Genomic DNA, 18,765 nt, shown 5'->3' on the forward strand with positions numbered 1-18,765 from the left:
CAACACAATCTGCTTCTTGTTATTTTGTCTCTGAGTCTGTTACCACTCCGCTCTGATTGGCTGCTATAGGACATATTTATCATTACATATTCATCACTGCAGTTTTGTGTTTTTCTTTACATGAATTAAAGGGTTCTGTGGTTATTTATGTGTTGAGAGAGTTTCATAACTATTTAAACCCATTGAAAACCTCATTGTGTAATTTCAAAAATACATGGATCTCATTGAGAAAAGAGGCATTCTGTTTATTATTCATTAAAGAAATTACTTTTTGGAGATATGTGGTTTTCATGTGACAACAGCAGTAAGCTGTTAGTAACATTTCACTTTTACCTTTAGCTCAACATCTTAAAAAAAAACATTATTTCTAAGCCAACAAATGCTGACAAACCGGTTTGATTCTATTCTTAATGATATTTCTGTTAGAATCTGCAGCACACAGGAGGTGGAGGGGGGGGTCACTTGAAATTCTTTTATTTATTGATCATTTTTTCCATCTTGGGTTACTGTTTTATTTTTTTTCTAGAAAACCTCAGTCCTTTGTTCCCGTCGAGCCCAGCGGTTGGTGGATTCTTTGCGGGGGGCGCGCTCCTGCCGGCCGACCTGATTGGTCAACACGGGCAGGGCGTGGACGCCTCCAGCTCCACCGTCAGTCCTTTACTCAGGAGGAACGCTTCCTGCTTCGGCTCGCGCCCGAGGAACTTCCTGAGCATCTCAGAGGCGTCTTCAGACCCGCCGGGCCGCAGGATGAACTTCCTGTAGTCCAGACCGACCTGCAGGAAAACACATTTACATTTTAACATTCACTGAAACATTCTTACTTAATACATTCTAGTGTTGTAATTGCTGCATTTAATACCCTCTATTAATTACTTTATTACCCTCTATTAATATCCTCTAATTCTTCTATTTTTATTTCAATTCCATTCTCTTTGCTGTATCCTCTTAATGTTGACCTCATCTGACCTTGGGGTTCATGATGCCCTCCTGTTTGAAGCGAGCGTAGAACATGTCCATGGAGTACACCTCGCTCCACAGGTAGCCGTAATACTGGGCATCGTAGCCGCCGGCCAAGTGGCTGAAGGTTGCGGGCATGTTGGTTCCTGCAGGGCACGACGGAAAGGTCAGAGGTCAGAGGTCAGAGGTCAGAGGTCAGAGGTCAGAGCATGACACCAGGAGCAGAGAGGTGAGAACAGGTGGCAGAGACGGATTAGAAGTTTTGTCCTAACAAAGTGAGTAGGAGAGTTATTTTGATGGAAACTACTACTGCTATTACTGCTACTACTATTGCTAGTAATACTACTACATTTACCACTATTACAAATAATACTGCTACTACTGTTGCAGTGACTATCACTACTACTGCTACTACAACTTCTACCACCAGTACTGCTGCTACTACTACTATAATAATAATAATAATACTACATTAGACTTGTATAGCGCTTTTCTAGGTACTCAAAGACGCTTCACATACAGGGTAAAATCATTTAATAGAAAATTTATAATAATAAAAAGAAATAAAAGACAAGAATAAAAGTAGGTTTTACTATCTGTGTGTGTGTGTGTGTGTGTGTGTGTGTGTGTGTGTGTGTGTGTGAGACCTGGTGAAGCAGGAACCCCCAGGATCTCCTGGCAGAGGCGGGCGTACTCCTCAGCCGGGTCCAGGCCGGACTTGGTGTGGAGAGCCTGGTCCACCTTGGCCAGGACGATCTGCCTCAGGTTGAACAGACCTGGGGGGGGGGGGGGGGGGCGAGAGAGAGAGAGAGAGAGAGACAGAGAGAGAGAGAGAGAGAGAAAGAGACATTGTATCTATTATTTTTTTAAATTGATTAGCCCAGCCAAATCCACATTTTGTGAATCATTCAGAAACTCAAAATAGACGAAACTCAAAAGAGTGAGTAAATGAATGAGTAAATTGGAAAATAAGTCTTTAATGTAAAATGCTTACACCGCTGGAAAAGTAACATTTGACATGTGAGAGACATTTGTAGTATAGAACGATACTGTATCATACAAGGACCAGTATGGTACTGCAGTACTGACAGTAGGTGCAGTACTGACAGTAGGTCCAGTACTGCTGTACTGACAGTAGGTCCAGTACTGCAGTACTGACAGTAGGTGCAGTACTGACAGTAGGTCCAGTACTGCAGTACTGACAGTAGGTGCAGTACTGCAGTCCTGCTCCTCACCGGTGTTGGCGAGGCGAGACTTGATGAGTTTGTCCAGCAGCTCGTCGGGGATGGGACTTCCTGTCTTGTAGTGGCGGGACATCCTCTGCAGCGGCTCCTTCTCCCACACCCAGTTCTCCAGCATCTGGGACGGAGCCTCCACGAAGTCCCGCTCCACATGAGTCCCGCTGAACATGGCGTAGTCCGCCTGGACACACACACACACACACACACACACACACACACACACACACACACACACACACACACACACACACACACACACACACACTGCACTGAAAACCAGGCGACAGGAAACTCGTCCCCCAGGAATGATGCGGTCGTCCTCACAGCCAATCAGGAACAAATACAGCATGTCGGTTTTGACCTGTAACGCTCAACACGCTCCCTAACTGGACTGAGACCTGCTGACATCACTGATCCGCTCCTCTGCTGCTGTTTTGTGAATGGAGGAGGATCTGTGATGTTTTCCTCTTGACGACAGTAAACTGAACTGTCTGTATCTCCGTTTGGCCCAATCAGGGAGATCAGTGGTGAGACACATCATTCCCCCAAGTTTCATCCAGATGTGATCAGCTCAGTCTGAGATCACATGATGAACAAACTAACAGAGCCATGCATCGTCCTCCCTGATGACATCGTGTCCAGTCCCACAGTGACAGACAGACCGACTTATTGATCAGTTTATTAATTAACGATCAGTTCAGTCTCAGCTCTCTGGCTCCCTAATTGATCAGCTGCCTCACAAACAGCTTATAGCACATTACTTACTTACACAGAAGCACTGCTGATACAGCAAAGTGATTTATTATAAAATACTGAAGAAAACAGAAGAAAAAGTGTTATCGTTATCAATTAAAGAGTATTTTCTATGAGAGTATTTTCTATGAGAGTATTTTCTATGAGAGTATTTTCTATGGAGCTGGAGTGTGCGACACTTTTTGATCAGCACCTCTCTACAAAAATATTTTTTGGTGTGCGTTACCTCTCTACTATATTATTAGAAAATACTAACACAATACAGCTGGCACTATATTGGGTTGGAGTATCACATAACGGATATTTTTCCAAAACGGAACAGTAACTAGACTGCCGGTCGGGGCGATCAGCTGACCTGGGCGCAGAGCTGGTGCATGACGTGTCCGAACTCGTGGAAGTAGGTTTCCACCTCGTCGTGCTGCAGGAGCGACGGGGCGTCGGCCGTCGGCTTGCTGAAGTTGGCCACCATGGCCGCCACCGACATCTGGCGCGCGCCGTCGCACAGCAGACAGCCGGGCTGCAGGCCGAAGCAGGCGGCGTGGCCGTACTTCCCCTCTCTGCAGACAGGGAAACACGTAGAGAGAGTCTGAAGCCTGTTGTTCAGAGGCGAGACATGTACAGAGACCCAGCCAGCTGCGTCTCCATCATGGAGGAACACTGGAGAATTGTCTGTTAGTAATGTCTAAATATTCTTTTAATTTAATTGTATGGCACTTTTCCAAACAGTGACAAAGTGCTTGACGGTCAATAAAGCGATGAATAAAAGGCAAACAGAGCAGGAAAACAATACAGGCACAAACCAACAAAATAAATGCCTGACTGGAATTATCAGGATATGTTAAACAGCTGTTCTCAAACATTTTCCTGTAGACTCTTTATAATCAGATTTTATCCTCGTGACCCATATTAGTTGTTTAGCATTTAACTGAACTGCATAACTGTCTGAACTGTATGTGGAGAGACAACAGTGGTGAGAGCTAAACCCAGGACTACAAGAGTCATTCTTATAATTGTCTAATTGGTGAATTAAATTATACTGAAACTAAACTATTCCTCATGTTGCTGGAGACCCCTTGAACATCTCAAAGACCCCTGGAGATTCCTGGAGCCCAGTTTGAGAAACACTGGTTATATGATAACGTTGACAGTGTTTTTGTCGGCTGAAGTTCGGGCTGCACGATATCAACTAATTCAAAGTAATTCATTTTGCGATTGTCGATTTTTCTTTTTCCAGATTAATAGTCTAAATTATCCAATCCTCCCGCGTGGCCCCGCCCACCGGCCCTCACCTGGGGAACAGGTCCAGGTAGAACTGGCCCACCACCTGACCGGAGGTGCGGTCCTTGACGCAGTACAGCGTGACGTCGGGGTGCCAGACGGCGGCGCCCTCCACCAGCTGGAAGGACAGACCCAGCAGCTCCTGGTAGATGTCCAGCAGACCCTGAGTCACCACCTCCATCGGGAAATACTCCTTCAGCTGGTTCTGGTCCACAGCGTACTGCGTCTCCTCCACCTGGGGGGGAAGGAAGCAAAGAAGCAAAGAAGAGAACAAGTGAGAGGGAGGAAGAAGTGGAAGAGGAAGAGGAAGAGGAGGAAGTCCCACCTGGGTCATGAAGTAGCGGGTGTCCCAGGACTAAAAGTCTCACCTGGATCATGAAGTAGCGGGTGTCCCAGGACTAAAAGTCTCACCTGGGTCATGAAGTAGCGGGTGTCCCAGGACTAAAAGTCTCACCTGGGTCATGAAGTAGCGGGTGTCCCAGGACTAAAAGTCTCACCTGGGTCACGAAGTAGCGGGTGTCCCAGGACTAAAAGTCTCACCTGGGTCACGAAGTAGCGGGTGTCCCAGGACTAAAAGTCTCACCTGGGTCACGAAGTAGCGGGTGTCCCAGGACTAAAAGTCTCACCTGGGTCATGAAGTAGCGGGTGTCCCAGGCATGAAGCTCGCCGTTGAAAGGCAAACTTCTCTTCTGACATTCCTTCTCCTTCAGTTTGAGGATGACCGTCCGCTCTTCATCGCCCAGTGGCTTCAGCTTCCGAGCCAGATCCTCTGGAAGAGAGAGAGCAGCGGAGAGAGAGAGAGAGGGGTCAGGAGAGAGGAGTTTTCTCTGCATTATAAAAACACAGACGGCCCATGTAAGAGTTTTCTAATCACCTAAAGAAGGATCTGCATCTTTCCTCTGCCTGACTTCTGGATGCATTTCAATAGTCTTAACACTGGACTCCACATCGCACCACAATAAAGTGGTTGGAAATATGATATCAAGTGTGGCGATGTTCATGTAATATCTTTGTCAAATGGGGGGAAGGTGTAATATAAGTAGCATTTTGTTTGAACAGTTACTTCAGTGTTTGTAATTCAACCTCAGTCAACGTATCAGCTGATTTTGAAAGAGATAACAGTACAGAGTCAAAACAGCAAAACTAGCCAATCAAAACCGACATGTTAATTAAGCTTTACATATTTAACAGCTTGTCCACCTGTGTGTCAGTGGGCAGCAGAGACGAGTCAGAACGGCAGATAAACCTCTTGCTCCTCATGCACTTACTGCTGCAACTTCCTATGTTGACCATGATAAAACAAATGTTTATGATGCGAGTTACTGAAATGATAAATTGAACATATGTGGTGATCGTGACCTGATGAAGATCTATCGAGACGCTGTAAGATAAATATATGGGAGCAGTGGCAGCCGTGTGCTGTAGCTCTCTACCACTCCAGCAGCTGATAAAAATGATCATCTTCTCTTTTTTTATTATGATAAACTGAAACATATCAGAAACTGGCTTTTATAACCGCAATCAGAGCGCTAATTGACTGCAAAGCCAGTGTGAGAGTCATATTTATTTATTAAACATTTTCATGCTTCCAGTGATAATTAAATGGAACTTAATCTATTGATTTTTTTTTAGTAATTAAAATGTGTTTTCATTCATTTCTACAGTATACCATCTGACTAGATCAGGTGGAAAACGCCCCACTGTGACGGTTTCCGCCCCCGACGTCACGCTACACCCGCCGCTCAGTTTTATGGATGAGCTTCTCTCTGTCTCTGTTTGCTCTTCACTCGTCTCTCTGCCTCCACCGGACAACAGGTTTGTGATGCGAGTCCGGTCTGGAACACCCACCCAGGAAGCCGGCCACCTTCCTGCCGGACTTGGCCATGTTCATCTCCAGGACGAAGTCGGCGTGCGTGCTGAAGCCGAGCAGCGCGCTCTTCTGCGCCCGCAGCTGCACCAGCTCCTTCAGGATGGACGAGTTCTCCTGCAGCCGCACAGCACTCCGGTTACTGACACGCTTATTCACAACTACATCCAAAACTTTTCCATAATACATTTTAATTATGTAGTACTCAAAGATGCTTCCCAAATTACTTACTTTCCAAATTAAATTTTCAAGTTTACAAAAATTATAAACTTAAAAGGAATAGTTCACCCAAAAATTGTTCTCCACGCTCGCTGCTGGAGGAGCTTCTTCCAGTGAACGGGGAGCCGGACGTTCTGCTTCAAAAAGGGCAATAACTGTCCATAAAATTACTCCATAAAGCTCGTGTAGTATAACCAAAGTCTTCTGACGCCTGACGATCGCTCTATGAGTTGAAAAAAACAAAATTTGCTCCATAATTTAATGAAAATCCGAGTCGATCGCATTACCAAACCTCACGAGATGGAGGTCGCACACTATCGCACACACTGTACACGGTAATGCTTAAGTAAATGCAATGGCGATCGACTCGGATTTTCATTAAATTATTGATAAAATTTCATTTTTTTCGACTCACAGAGCGATCGTCAGGCGTCAGAAGACTTTGATTATACTACACGAGCTTTATGGAGTAATTTTACGGACATTTGTTGCCCTTTTTGAAGCAGAACGTCCGGCTCCCAGTTCACTGGAAGAAGCTCCTCCAGCAGCGAGCCTGGAGAACTCCAGGTAAGTTGTATGAAGAAAAAACACTCACCCGAGTTTGTACTGGCAGGAGAATGAGTAGATAATGACCGAATTTTAATTTTTTTGGGTGAACTATTCCTTTAACACCATAATTTAAATTTCCAAAAGTCTTAACCTACACTGCATTTTACATTGTGCGCCACCAGGGTGGATTTGGAGGGAAATCTGCTATTAATACTTCATCAATACTTTCATCTTCTGCTACAACACAGTGACACTGTGCTGAGTTTCACCGTCTCACCCACAGTTTGTCCTCCTTCTCTCTTGTTTCAGCATTTTATCTGTTTTCAGGGTTTATATGTACAAATCCCTGACCTGGCACTGCGGGCTGCTTGTACATTTTTGGCAATAAAGAAATGAAGCTCATGTGACTGCTGCATGCATCGTAAATCACTCTGGATATCAGGATCAGCTGACTGTGTGACCTGTGATTTAAACGCCGTGTTGATTTGATGTGACTGTCTCACCTCTTTGCAGCGGGAGTTGAAGGCCTCCTCCAGCTTCTTGCGGGTTTCTGGGACGAAACATTTCTTCATGGTGGGGAAGTAGTGAGGATACTTCAGGGTGACCTTCAGCATGTCCCCGTCCGGCTCCAGGGAGCTCAGGAAGTCTTCAGGGAGACCGCCTGGAGACAGACAGGTGTCATGTTACCCACGGCAACCAGGGAAGAAATCAAGAAGCCAATTAGAACGGGACGCCCAGTGACGGCTGGTTACCTGGAGAGGAGACTGACTAACCAGCCACAGTTAAAGGTTTAGGAGTTGGCGGTCGGGCAGAAAGATATTGATAGAAAATGTAATTGTGATTATTTGATAGAATATTGTAATTGCAATTTAAACTGCGATTCATATCATCACAAGTTTTTCTTGTCATAAACTTTTTAGAACTTTAACATTTTGTTAAAAAAATAAATGTGAGTGTGCAGGAGTTCGAGTCTGATGAAAGGTTTTGATTCATGGAGCAAAGATTACCTGCAGCTCTAAAACAGCAAGGAAATTCATCCTGAACCCCCCCCCCCCCCCCCCCCCACCCAGCACACCACCTTGTCCAGATGCTGCCCTCTGGGCGGCGCTATAGATCACTATAGATCAGTATGGATCAGTATGGATCACTATAGATCAGTATGGATCAGTATAGATCATTATAGATCAGTATGGATCATATAGATCAGTATAGATCAGTATGGATCAGTATAGATCACTATAGATCAGTATAGATCATTATAGATCAGTATGGATCATATAGATCAGTATAGATCAGTATGGATCAGTATAGATCATTATAGATCACTATAGATCAGTATGGATCATACAGATCACTACAGATCAGTATGGATCACTATAGATCAGTATGGATCAGTATAGATCAGTATGGATCATATAGATCAGTATAGATCACTATAGATCAGTATAGATCACTATAGATCAGTATGGATCATACAGATCACTACAGATCAGTATGGATCACTATAGATCAGTATGGATCAGTATAGATCAGTATAGATCACTATAGATCAGTATGGATCACTATAGATCAGTATGGATCAGTATAGATCAGTATAGATCACTATAGATCACTATAGATCAGTATGGATCATTATAGATCACTACAGATCAGTATGGATCACTATAGATCAGTATGGATCAGTATAGATCAGTATAGATCACTATAGATCAGTATGGATCACTATAGATCAGTATGGATCAGTATAGATCAGTATAGATCAGTATAGATCATATAGATCAGTATAGATCATTATAGATCAGTATAGATCACTATAGATCAGTATGGATCATACAGATCACTACAGATCAGTATGGATCACTATAGATCAGTATAGATCATTATAGATCAGTATAGGGCATTATAGATCAGTATAGATCACTATAGATCAGTATAGATCAGTATAGATCATATAGATCAGTATAGATCATTATAGATCAGTATAGATCATTATAGATCAGTATAGGGCATTATAGATCAGTATAGATCAGTATAGATCACTATAGATCAGTATAGATCAGTATAGATCACTATAGATCAGTATGGATCATACAGATCACTACAGATCAGTATGGATCACTATAGATCAGTATAGATCAGTATAGATCAGTATAGATCATATAGATCAGTATAGATCATTATAGATCAGTATAGATCACTATAGATCAGTATGGATCATACAGATCACTACAGATCAGTATAGATCACTATAGATCAGTATAGATCAGTATAGATCACTATAGATCAGTATAGATCAGTATAGATCACTATAGATCAGTATAGATCAGTATAGATCACTGCCCATCACGGTGCATCCGATCTTGGTGAGTAGTTTATATTCTGGTTTTCATGGCGGTCCAGAGCCAGATAACCCCATGTTAACACTAAGCAGAGTATTGCTTTAATGTACTGCAGGTAGGTAGAACTCACCCAGCTCCTCCCGGCTGAAGGACAGACTGGTGGTGTCTTCGTTCAGATATTTGTTGAAGTCGATGCAAAGGTTGCTCAGCTTCTTCTTAATCGTCTTGATCTCCTGTCAGCAGAGTGAAGATGGAGAGGAGTGAGAGGAGTGAGAGGAGTGAGACGCTGATATGTGATGCAGAGATACAGAGTCAGATCTTCACCATCTGAAGTTCCAGTTTCTCTGACTAAATGATTGACAGCACAACATTAGAACAAGAGATCGTACTTTTTCAAAGGACAGTAGAGAACTTGAGTCACTGGTTGACTGAACGCTACAAGCACTTTTACTGATTGGATCTTCTGTATTTTGGAAATACTCAATGATGAATTTAAAGATGTCACATTTGGGGATGAATACAAAGATCTTAGGAAACAGCACTCTTCAGGTGTTAAAGCGTGAAGAAACGGCCGTCACCTCTTGAGTCTCTTTGGGCAGGTGGAGGCCGTTCCTCTTGCCCAGTTTGATCAGTCGCTCCATGTACCTCTTGGACTCTGTGGTGAGGCTGTCAGCGTCAATCTTCTTCTGCAGTGAGAAATAACACGGCTTATGAGAATGACATGAGCACGCAGCACAGTGAAGAAGTCCTGCAACACACCGACGTACGACAGGAAGTCGACCGAATCTAAATGATTCCTCTCCTTCCTCTTTACAGACACAAACAGATAATAAATAAATATTACCGCATGGCCTTTTGAATGCTCAATTCTGATTGGCTGATCAGACTGCTGTTTCACATCTAATATCACTCTGCAGTCAAAATGTCTGGTCAATTTTGTTCATTTCTAACCAAATTAACTGGCTCCACCTTGTGGCAGAAACACGTTACTCCCTGGTTTCTGCAGACTGTCCTGCTGGACGAGCAAATCCTCATCAGTATCAAAAACTCTACAACAAGCCTGCATATTTCTTTGATCGATGTAGATTGAAGAAACATGCAGGAAATATTAATGTGTTGCCCCACCTTAAAAGACCACATCTTCATTTAACTTGCATCAGTTTGATTCTACTTACTATTAATTTCCACCATAAAGATTTATTCCAGTCTTCCTCCAAACTCTAAACCTTCTTCTCCACTGTCTCTACACCGCCAGTCCAGTCTGACTCCTGACTGAATGTCCTGTTTCATTCTCTTAAAGCATTCTGATCTAAAGGCTTCTGCTTAAATGCTTGAAATGAGTTTCTTAGTCAAATATAAATAGTGAAGTTGATCCTATGTATGAATTTCTTTCCAAAGCCTTTGTCTTTCCATCAAGGCAAAGAATCTAAAATATAAGATAGTTTTGATTTGTTTAACACTTTTTTGGTCGCTGCATAATTCCATTTGTGTTATTTCATAGTTTTAAGTCTTTACTGTTATTCTAAAATGTGGAAAATAGTAAAAATAAAGAAAAATGTGGTGCGTCCAAATTTTTGACAGGCAGAGTAAATAAAATGTTGGGTAAACTGAGGTTAGATGGGTTTAGGGAGGAAGGGTGGTACCTTCCTTCCTCCCTACCTACCTATCCATCCATCTATCCATCTATCTATCTATCCATCTATCCATCTCCTCAGTTCACCTCCAGAGCGATGATCCTCTGGTAAACGTCCTCCCTCATGCTCATCTCCACGTCGAACTCTGACAGCCTCTTGTCGGCCTCGGTGCTCGCTGTCCGAACCTCCTTACTGGGAGAGACGTGCTGCGGGAAGTCCAGCATGTTCCTCTGGACTGGGGGGGGGGGGGGGGGGGGGGGGGGAAGAGACGTCAATCACATTCAGTTTGATGAATTTCATGTTTTTGCTTGAACTGAATGAGTCCATGCTCCTCTATGGGTGGAGAAATTGTGATTCTACATGTCAACTTAATTCTGCCATCAAAAACATTCTGCCATCAAATTAAATGGAAACTTCAATAGTTCTAATAGAAGCTGCTGGTATCTGGTATCTATCAGAATGGAAAATCAAGCCCATCACAGCTACAACTCTCATATTGATATTCATGTTGCTTTGTGCCACAGATCTTCCAGCAGGAGAAGCTGCTTGGTGCTTTCCATGAGAGGAGAGTAATGGAAAGTGTTCTGTTCCATTAGCACACGGCCAATAACAGGTGATTATAATAATATATACACAGCCAATGAGCTGTGATGCGGACAAAATTAATATCATGATAATCATAAGAAGTATTTCAATATCAATATATGACGATATCTGCTAACATGTAAAAATAACATTAAATGGGTCGGCTTGTGACTTGGGATGATGTGTCTTGATCCTGATTGGCCCGAGGAGAGTCTGCATCATTCACGGGGGACGACATGTTTACTTGTTATCAGAGGTGAGACCGAGTCAACTTCGCTCGAGTCCCAAGTCAGTCTCAAGTTTTGATGCACAAGTCTCAAGTCAAGTCCCAAGTCTAAATGTAGATTACCAAGTCAAGTCATTAATGTCAAGTCTCAAGTCTAAATGTAGAACAGCAAGTCAAGTCAGAACAAATCAAGAGTCCAGTATCAATTTAATATCTTAAAGAAAACTAAATATCTAGGACTTTTCAATGCAATATGGTTTTAATAGGATAAAAACTTGGTAAGAGCATCATGAGTTTGATTTCTATAATCAGTTTCAACTTCAATAAATTCAATCATTCCATACAAATTCAGAAAACAGAATTTAAATTCTGGTCTGGTCTTTTAGTCATTTACACAAACACAAGTGGACCGAACTCTCTCTGAAGAAATTAACTGCAGCCTCTGAGATTTGGAAATTGCAGAAGTTCATATTGTGATTTAGATTTTTTTTCAATTAACTGTTCAGCTCTACAAGCATGCAACCTGTTACATGCTAAGCTAGTTTTCACTTGTCATTTAGTCATGCAGCTGTGACAAAAGGCCGTCACTTTTAACCTGATGAGAGCTGGAGTCACCAGTCGCTGCTCTCTGACCCGCAGCTCTGACCGGTAGCTCTGACCCGCTGCAGCTCTGACCCGCTGCAGCTCTGACCTGCAGCTCAGACCCGCAGCAGCTCTGACCCGCTGCAGCTCTGACCCGCTGCAGCTCTGACCCGCAGCAGCTCTGACCCGCAGCAGCTCTGACCCGCTGCAGCTCTGACCCGCTGCAGCTCTGACCCGCTGCAGCTCTGACCCGCAGCAGCTCTGACCCGCTGCAGCTCTGACCCGCTGCAGCTCTGACCCGCAGCAGCTCTGACCCGCAGCAGCTCTGACCCGCAGCTCTGACCCGCAGCAGCTCTGACCCGCAGCTCTGACCCGCTGCAGCTCTGACCTGCGGCAGCTCTGACCCGCTGCAGCTCTGACCCGCAGCTCAGACCCGCAGCAGCTCTGACCCGCAGCTCTGACCCGCAGCAGCTCTGACCCGCTGCAGCTCTGACCCGCGGCAGCTCTGACCCGCAGCAGCTCTGACCCGCAGCTCTGACCCGCTGCAGCTCTGACCCGCAGCAGCTCTGACCCGCTGCAGCTCTGACCCGCTGCAGCTCTGACCCGCAGCTCAGACCCGCTGCAGCTCTGACCCGCTGCAGCTCTGACCCGCTGCAGCTCTGACCCGCAGCTCAGACCCGCTGCAGCTCTGACCCGCTGCAGCTCTGACCCGCTGCAGCTCTGACCCGCAGCTCAGACCCGCTGCAGCTCTGACCCGCTGCAGCTCTGACCCGCTGCAGCTCTGACCCGCAGCTCAGACCCGCTGCAGCTCTGACCCGCTGCAGCTCTGACCCGCAGCTCAGACCCGCTGCAGCTCTGACCCGCTGCAGCTCTGACCCGCAGCTCAGACCCGCAGCAGCTCTGACCGGCAGCTCTGACCTGCTGCAGCTCTGACCCGCTGCAGCTCTGACCCGCTGCAGCTCTGACCGGCAGCTCTGACCTGCTGCAGCTCTGACCCGCTGCAGCTCTGACCCGCTGCAGCTCTGACCGGCAGCTCTGACCCGCTGCAGCTCTGACCGGCGGCTCTGACCTGCTGCAGCTCTGACCTGCTGCAGCTCTGACCTGCTGCAGCTCTGACCGGCGGCTCTGACATGCTGCAGCTCTGACCCGCTGCAGCTCTGACCCACTGCAGCTCTGACCGGCGGCTCTGACCTGCTGCAGCTCTGACCTGCTGCAGCTCTGACCTGCTGCAGCTCTGACCGGCGGCTCTGACATGCTGCAGCTCTGACCCGCTGCAGCTCTGACCCGCAGCTGTGACCCGCAGCAGCTCTGACCGGCAGCTCTGACCTGCTGCAGCTCTGACCCGCTGCAGCTCTGACCGGCAGCTCTGACCTGCTGCAGCTCTGACCTGCTGCAGCTCTGACCCGCTGCAGCTCTGACCTGCTGCAGCTCTGACCCGCTGCAGCTCTGACCGGCGGCTCTGACCTGCTGCAGCTCTGACCTGCTGCAGCTCTGACCCGCTGCAGCTCTGACCCGCAGCTCTGACCCGCAGCAGCTCTGACCCGCAGCTCTGACCCGCTGCAGCTCTGACCCGCAGCAGCTCTGACCCGCAGCTCTGACCCGCTGCAGCTCTGACCCGCAGCAGCTCTGACCCGCAGCTCTGACCCGCAGCTCTGACCCGCAGCTCACAGCATGCAGGTGCTTTCAGCCCGCACTCCGCTGCGCTGCAAAACAAAGCCTCCGCTCTATTGTAGGAGCCCCGGCTGGTTCAGCGGCTCTTTCTGTACAAACTGCTGACCTGCTGTACCGTCACATACCTCGTTCCTGCCAACTCAGACCTTTCCCTCTCCGCTCACAATGGCAGCAGAGGAGCGAGAGGAGAGGAGAGCTAGGTGAAGCTGCGGAGACCTGACCGTGATGTTCTGGACTGCGACTCACACAAAGTTAATGCTCTGACAAAGTGTACGAAACACAAGAAAATCTGGAGGACAAAAACAATGATAACCAAGAAAACGTCTCGTCTCTCGTGGCCCGTCTCATTATTTCTGTCAGTATAAAGCCACAGAGTTCTAGAGAAGTCTGTGTGCTTGAGACTGAACCGCCAACACAGTGAACTGGATCAGATCGGACTTGTGAAATATTATTGTGGCAAAACACCTGAGGAAAAGATTTACAAATGTGCAAGTCTCTATCTGAACGGGTGGAGCGGGGGTGGCGGCCTTACGGAGATTGCTTGACCAATCAGAAGAGCCGTTTATGGCAGCTTTTTTCAGTTTGTTCCTGGCGATCAAAACACGCATCGTTTTCATCATCAGTTTTGTAAAGCTATCCTCCTTGTGAGGTTTAGGCCTACTTTATCACCTTTAAGTGTTCATCATCAGGTTTCTCTTCATATTGGATTTGGTTAGTAAAAAGCTGGCAGGCTGCTGGAACAATACGTTCTGTATTTCAATGCAGAATGTCACTTAACACCATTTACACTATACTGAACCTTCCAGCGGCTGCTAGTGAAGTAAATGGTGTACATGTGCTACAATGTGTGTATTGTTCGCTGACAATGAGGCAACATTAACCTGTCAGACCTTTATATAGAGTCGGGGGGCGGGGGGGGCGGGGGTGGGGGGCAGGGGGTTTCAGTGGAGAGTTTTCGTGTCCCTTGATGCTCGAAATGTTTCAGCGGCTTTTCCACCCTGACAAGAAGAAAACTCTGGAGGAAACTGTGAATACATGGAATTGTTTGTTTAGCCCACCTCTGCTTGGGGACTCGAGTCACATGACTTGGACTCGAGTCCCAGTTTGAACTGCTTGAGACTTGACTTGATGCATGAAGAGAAGACTTGAGACTTGACTTGACTTGGGTTCTGGTGACTTGGGACTTGACTCTGACTTGTACTTTGATGACTTGAAAAGGTTTCTAAAGTCTTGACTTGAGATCTTGTGTTTGTGTAAATGACTTAGATTGAAAGTGATGAGATTTGTTCCAGCGGACGACTGAATTTAAATTCTGTTTTCTGAATTTGTATGGAATGATTGAATTTATTGAAGTTGAAACTGATTATAGAAATCAAACTCATGATGCTCTTACCAAGTTTTTATCCTATTAAAACCATATTGCATTGAAAAGTCCTAGATATTTAGTTTTCTTTAAGATATTAAATTGATACTGGACTCTTGATTTGTTCTGACTTGACTTGCTGTTCTACATTTAGACTTGAGACTTGACATTAATGACTTGGACTTGACTTGGACTTAACTTTGTAATCTACATTTAGACTTGGGACTTGACTTGAGACTTGTGCATCAAAACTTGAGACTGACTTGGGACTTGAGCAAAGTTGACTTGGTCACACCTCTGTTGAATATATATGATATGATTCTGATATTATAATATAATATTAAAGATATTAAATATCAGCACAAAATATCAGCTATCAGCAGCTTCAACACAACAGTATCAGTATCGGTCTTGGAACAGCCACAGCTGTCGAAGTGGAATACTGTTCTGACTCCAGCAGCAGAGGAAGAGGAGAGGAAGAGGGGGAGAGGAAGAGGAGGGAGAAAGAGGGGAGAGGAAGAGGAGGGAGAAAGAGGAGGGAGGAAGAGGAAGAGGAGGGAGGAAGAGGGGGAGAGGAAGAGGAGGGAGGGAGGCAGAGGAGGGAGGCAGAGGAGAGGCTGACCTGTGTACTCCACCTCCACGTCGGCGAGGGCCTTCAGGGTGTTTTCGAAGGTGACGGCGTCGAGCTCCAGCCCCCCCACCAAGTCGTACACCTTCTTGGTGTTGGTGATGAGTTCCTCTGACAGCTGCTGGATCTGCTGGGGGTTCAGGTCCCAGCGCAGACGGTTGTCAGAGCAGACCGGCGCCGGGCCGCCGAACACCACCTCTCCTGCAACACACCGCGCCGAGGTCAGACTCATACCGCTGAGACACGTGGTCCATCGACAGAAAATTCATCAGTTATAATTCTGATAAACAATGAATCGTTTTAGTCATTTATTAAGTGTAAATACCAAACATTCACTGGTTACAGCTTCACAAATGCTGAGATTTTCTGCTTTTCTCTGTTTCATATCGTTACAAAATGAATTCTTTGGGTTTTTTGGCTGCTGGTCGGACTGAGGAAGAAATCTTAAATCATTTAGGCTTCGTTCACACTGCAGCTGAAAGTTTCCCAACTTTTTTTTCAGTTCCCATCTGCAGCCATGCAACTTGTATTGAAATTTTTAAGCACAACGCCATGACAACAAGTAAATCTTACATCATTCCCCTGAGACAGTTGTCATAATTTTGTTTCGGCCAGCATTAGCGTGGAGTACAATGAGAAACAGCGATGGAAAGAAAACAGACAACTTGACGACTCAATTCAGTCCAAACTGGAACCAAAATGTGTTGGAATAAAAACAGATGGGACATCTTTTTGCTATTGTTACTCTGCTTTATTTAACGCCACTGTCAGTTCATATTGGCATGGGATGTGGGTTACATCCCAGAATAGATATGAACAGTCATCCTGAATAAAAAAAGCATTTGTGAGCAGCTACTCAGCATGAAGGCCTGTGGTGTAACCAAATGCCCAAGCTTCCTCATATCAACATTTTTGCTCTTAGATATAACTTGGTACAGAATAATATAACTGTCTATACTGTAGGTGGGGAGGGAAGCAGTGAAGGGATACTAAAATCAAACTATTCCTCATTTTGCTGGGGATCCCCTGAAACCTCCTCAAGGACCCCGGGCAGTCCCCAGACCCCAGTTTGGGAACCACTGCTTTAGATTAACAAGAGGTTTATTTGTCCAGCAGCAGATTGAGGAGACAAGGCAGAAGCAGGTTCCGCTGGCTGCTTCAGATCTGAAACAAACATCTATATTCAGCCTGTAACTGATGACAGAAAGATCTAAGTAAGCTGCCGTTCTCTTGCATGGAGGGAACGTGACACCCTTTAAAAATCTGCCAATTTTTTAAGTCATTACTTGTCAGCGAGAGTACGAACCCCATAAAATACGTCTCAATACCTTTACTGAATCATCAGGAGCTATCATTCACTTCGGCATACATATAATCTACCAAGCAGCAATTTATTTCAATCAAATTTCAACTTTTAGAGTTGGATCGCCTGCTATTCCCACTACCTTCTTTCACCAAAAATACACCGTAGTGAACGGTAGCGAGCAGTGTGAACCGATTACAAAAGTTGAAATGTAGCTGAAATAGCAGCTGTTTGGTGGATCAGATGTATGCCGAATTTATCAGCAGACCATAACGATTCATTAAATGTCTTGAGTTGTGGTTTACGTGATATGTACGTTTGGCGACAAGCAATTCAACACTGAATTCACAGATTTCTGAATACAGTTAACGTAGTTTTCTCTCCTTACAAATGAGCCAGAATGCATCGAGGCTAGAGAGATTGGTGTTGTGAGCTAATCCAATCCAACTGGATTGATAATCCATCCCTGCCCAGCCTGCTCTCCGCAGCCACACCACAGCCTCGCCGTGAGGGCAGAAGCCCCCGTGCTCTGCTGTTAGCTCCGTGAATAAGCAGAATGAGCTAACATGCTAAACTCAGCAGCAGGCGGGTTGGATCAGTCAGAACTACCGAGAAACGAACAAAAAATACACGGCGGTTTAGCTTTCTTCTTATACACTGAACCGGCATGCAGCTAACATTATATTATATTCTGGTGACTGTAACTTTAGCCAGCTAATAGCACGTCAACTAGCTAGATGACTCTGATTCATTGACTAAAGCCAAAATGTTTCCACCGGGACAGAGAGCGGACAGTTTGTCCAGCCGCTGCTCACTACTTTTACATTATACTGACATAGTGACATAAACACATCGGCACATACCTGTCGGTCCCATATTGCAGAAAATGAATCACAACGTTTGTTAGTGCGCGTGTGGTCTGCTGCTGGGTGTCAGTCAGCTCTACGGGCGTGTCAAGGCAGCTAGAATAAAAAAAAAAAAAACTTCCGGTCACCATTTTCCAAAATAAAACCCTTATTGACGAACGAGTGCCAATTTTTCAGTAAAAATACACAAAGCACCATAGTGAAAAGAAAAATATTATTCAAGAGGAATCTGTAGTTGGTTAAAATGTTGTTGTTGTTTTTTCATTTTATGCCCATACCGTATTATATACCCACAAGAGAGATGCAAGATGAAGTCAAGTTTATTTGTGTAGTTCTCAAAGGGCTTCACAATGTCCACGTTATGAAACAATGAATGAATACGATAATTGAAAATGAAAACAATACCCGAAACCTTAGGCCCAGTGAAAACAAGGGAAAACTATATAATACTCCCATGGGGAAAACTCCCACGAAAACCTCAGAAATGGACGTTCAGGTGTACAGTGGGTGCAGATATACAGTACTGTAGGTCTATTCTGCTGAACTTTTACAAACAAATCCTCAAACACAAAATGTATACCAGACAAGTTAAGGATGTCTACTACCTTGTAAAAGTCGATTTTAACCCATGGGCAAGGCACAGTTGTAGGCCTATATGCCACATAATGAGAACTACAGTAACCAGTATCACGTCAACTTCTTAA

The 18,765-nt window shown here is 45.2% G+C and overlaps 1 protein-coding gene across 1 annotated transcript; it reads right to left on the bottom strand.

Moving 5' to 3' along the window:
- Nucleotides 1–234: 234 nt before the first annotated feature.
- On the bottom strand, nt 235–18,178 carry thop1 (thimet oligopeptidase 1). The gene is made up of 14 exons (XM_071906628.2): nt 18,059–18,178; nt 15,887–16,093; nt 10,924–11,072; nt 9,782–9,889; nt 9,334–9,436; nt 7,368–7,525; nt 6,078–6,213; nt 4,856–4,998; nt 4,241–4,464; nt 3,307–3,508; nt 2,193–2,379; nt 1,605–1,733; nt 967–1,103; nt 235–773 (listed from the first exon to the last, which is right to left on the bottom strand). Exons 1-14 carry the CDS (start codon nt 18,069–18,071, stop codon nt 612–614), a joined length of 2,058 nt encoding a protein of 685 aa, XP_071762729.1. The 5' UTR covers nt 18,072–18,178; the 3' UTR covers nt 235–611.
- Between the last annotated feature and the right edge of the window lie 587 nt (nt 18,179–18,765).

This window comes from Centroberyx gerrardi, chromosome 9 (assembly GCF_048128805.1).
Source record: "Centroberyx gerrardi isolate f3 chromosome 9, fCenGer3.hap1.cur.20231027, whole genome shotgun sequence".
NCBI lineage: Eukaryota > Metazoa > Chordata > Actinopteri > Beryciformes > Berycidae > Centroberyx > Centroberyx gerrardi.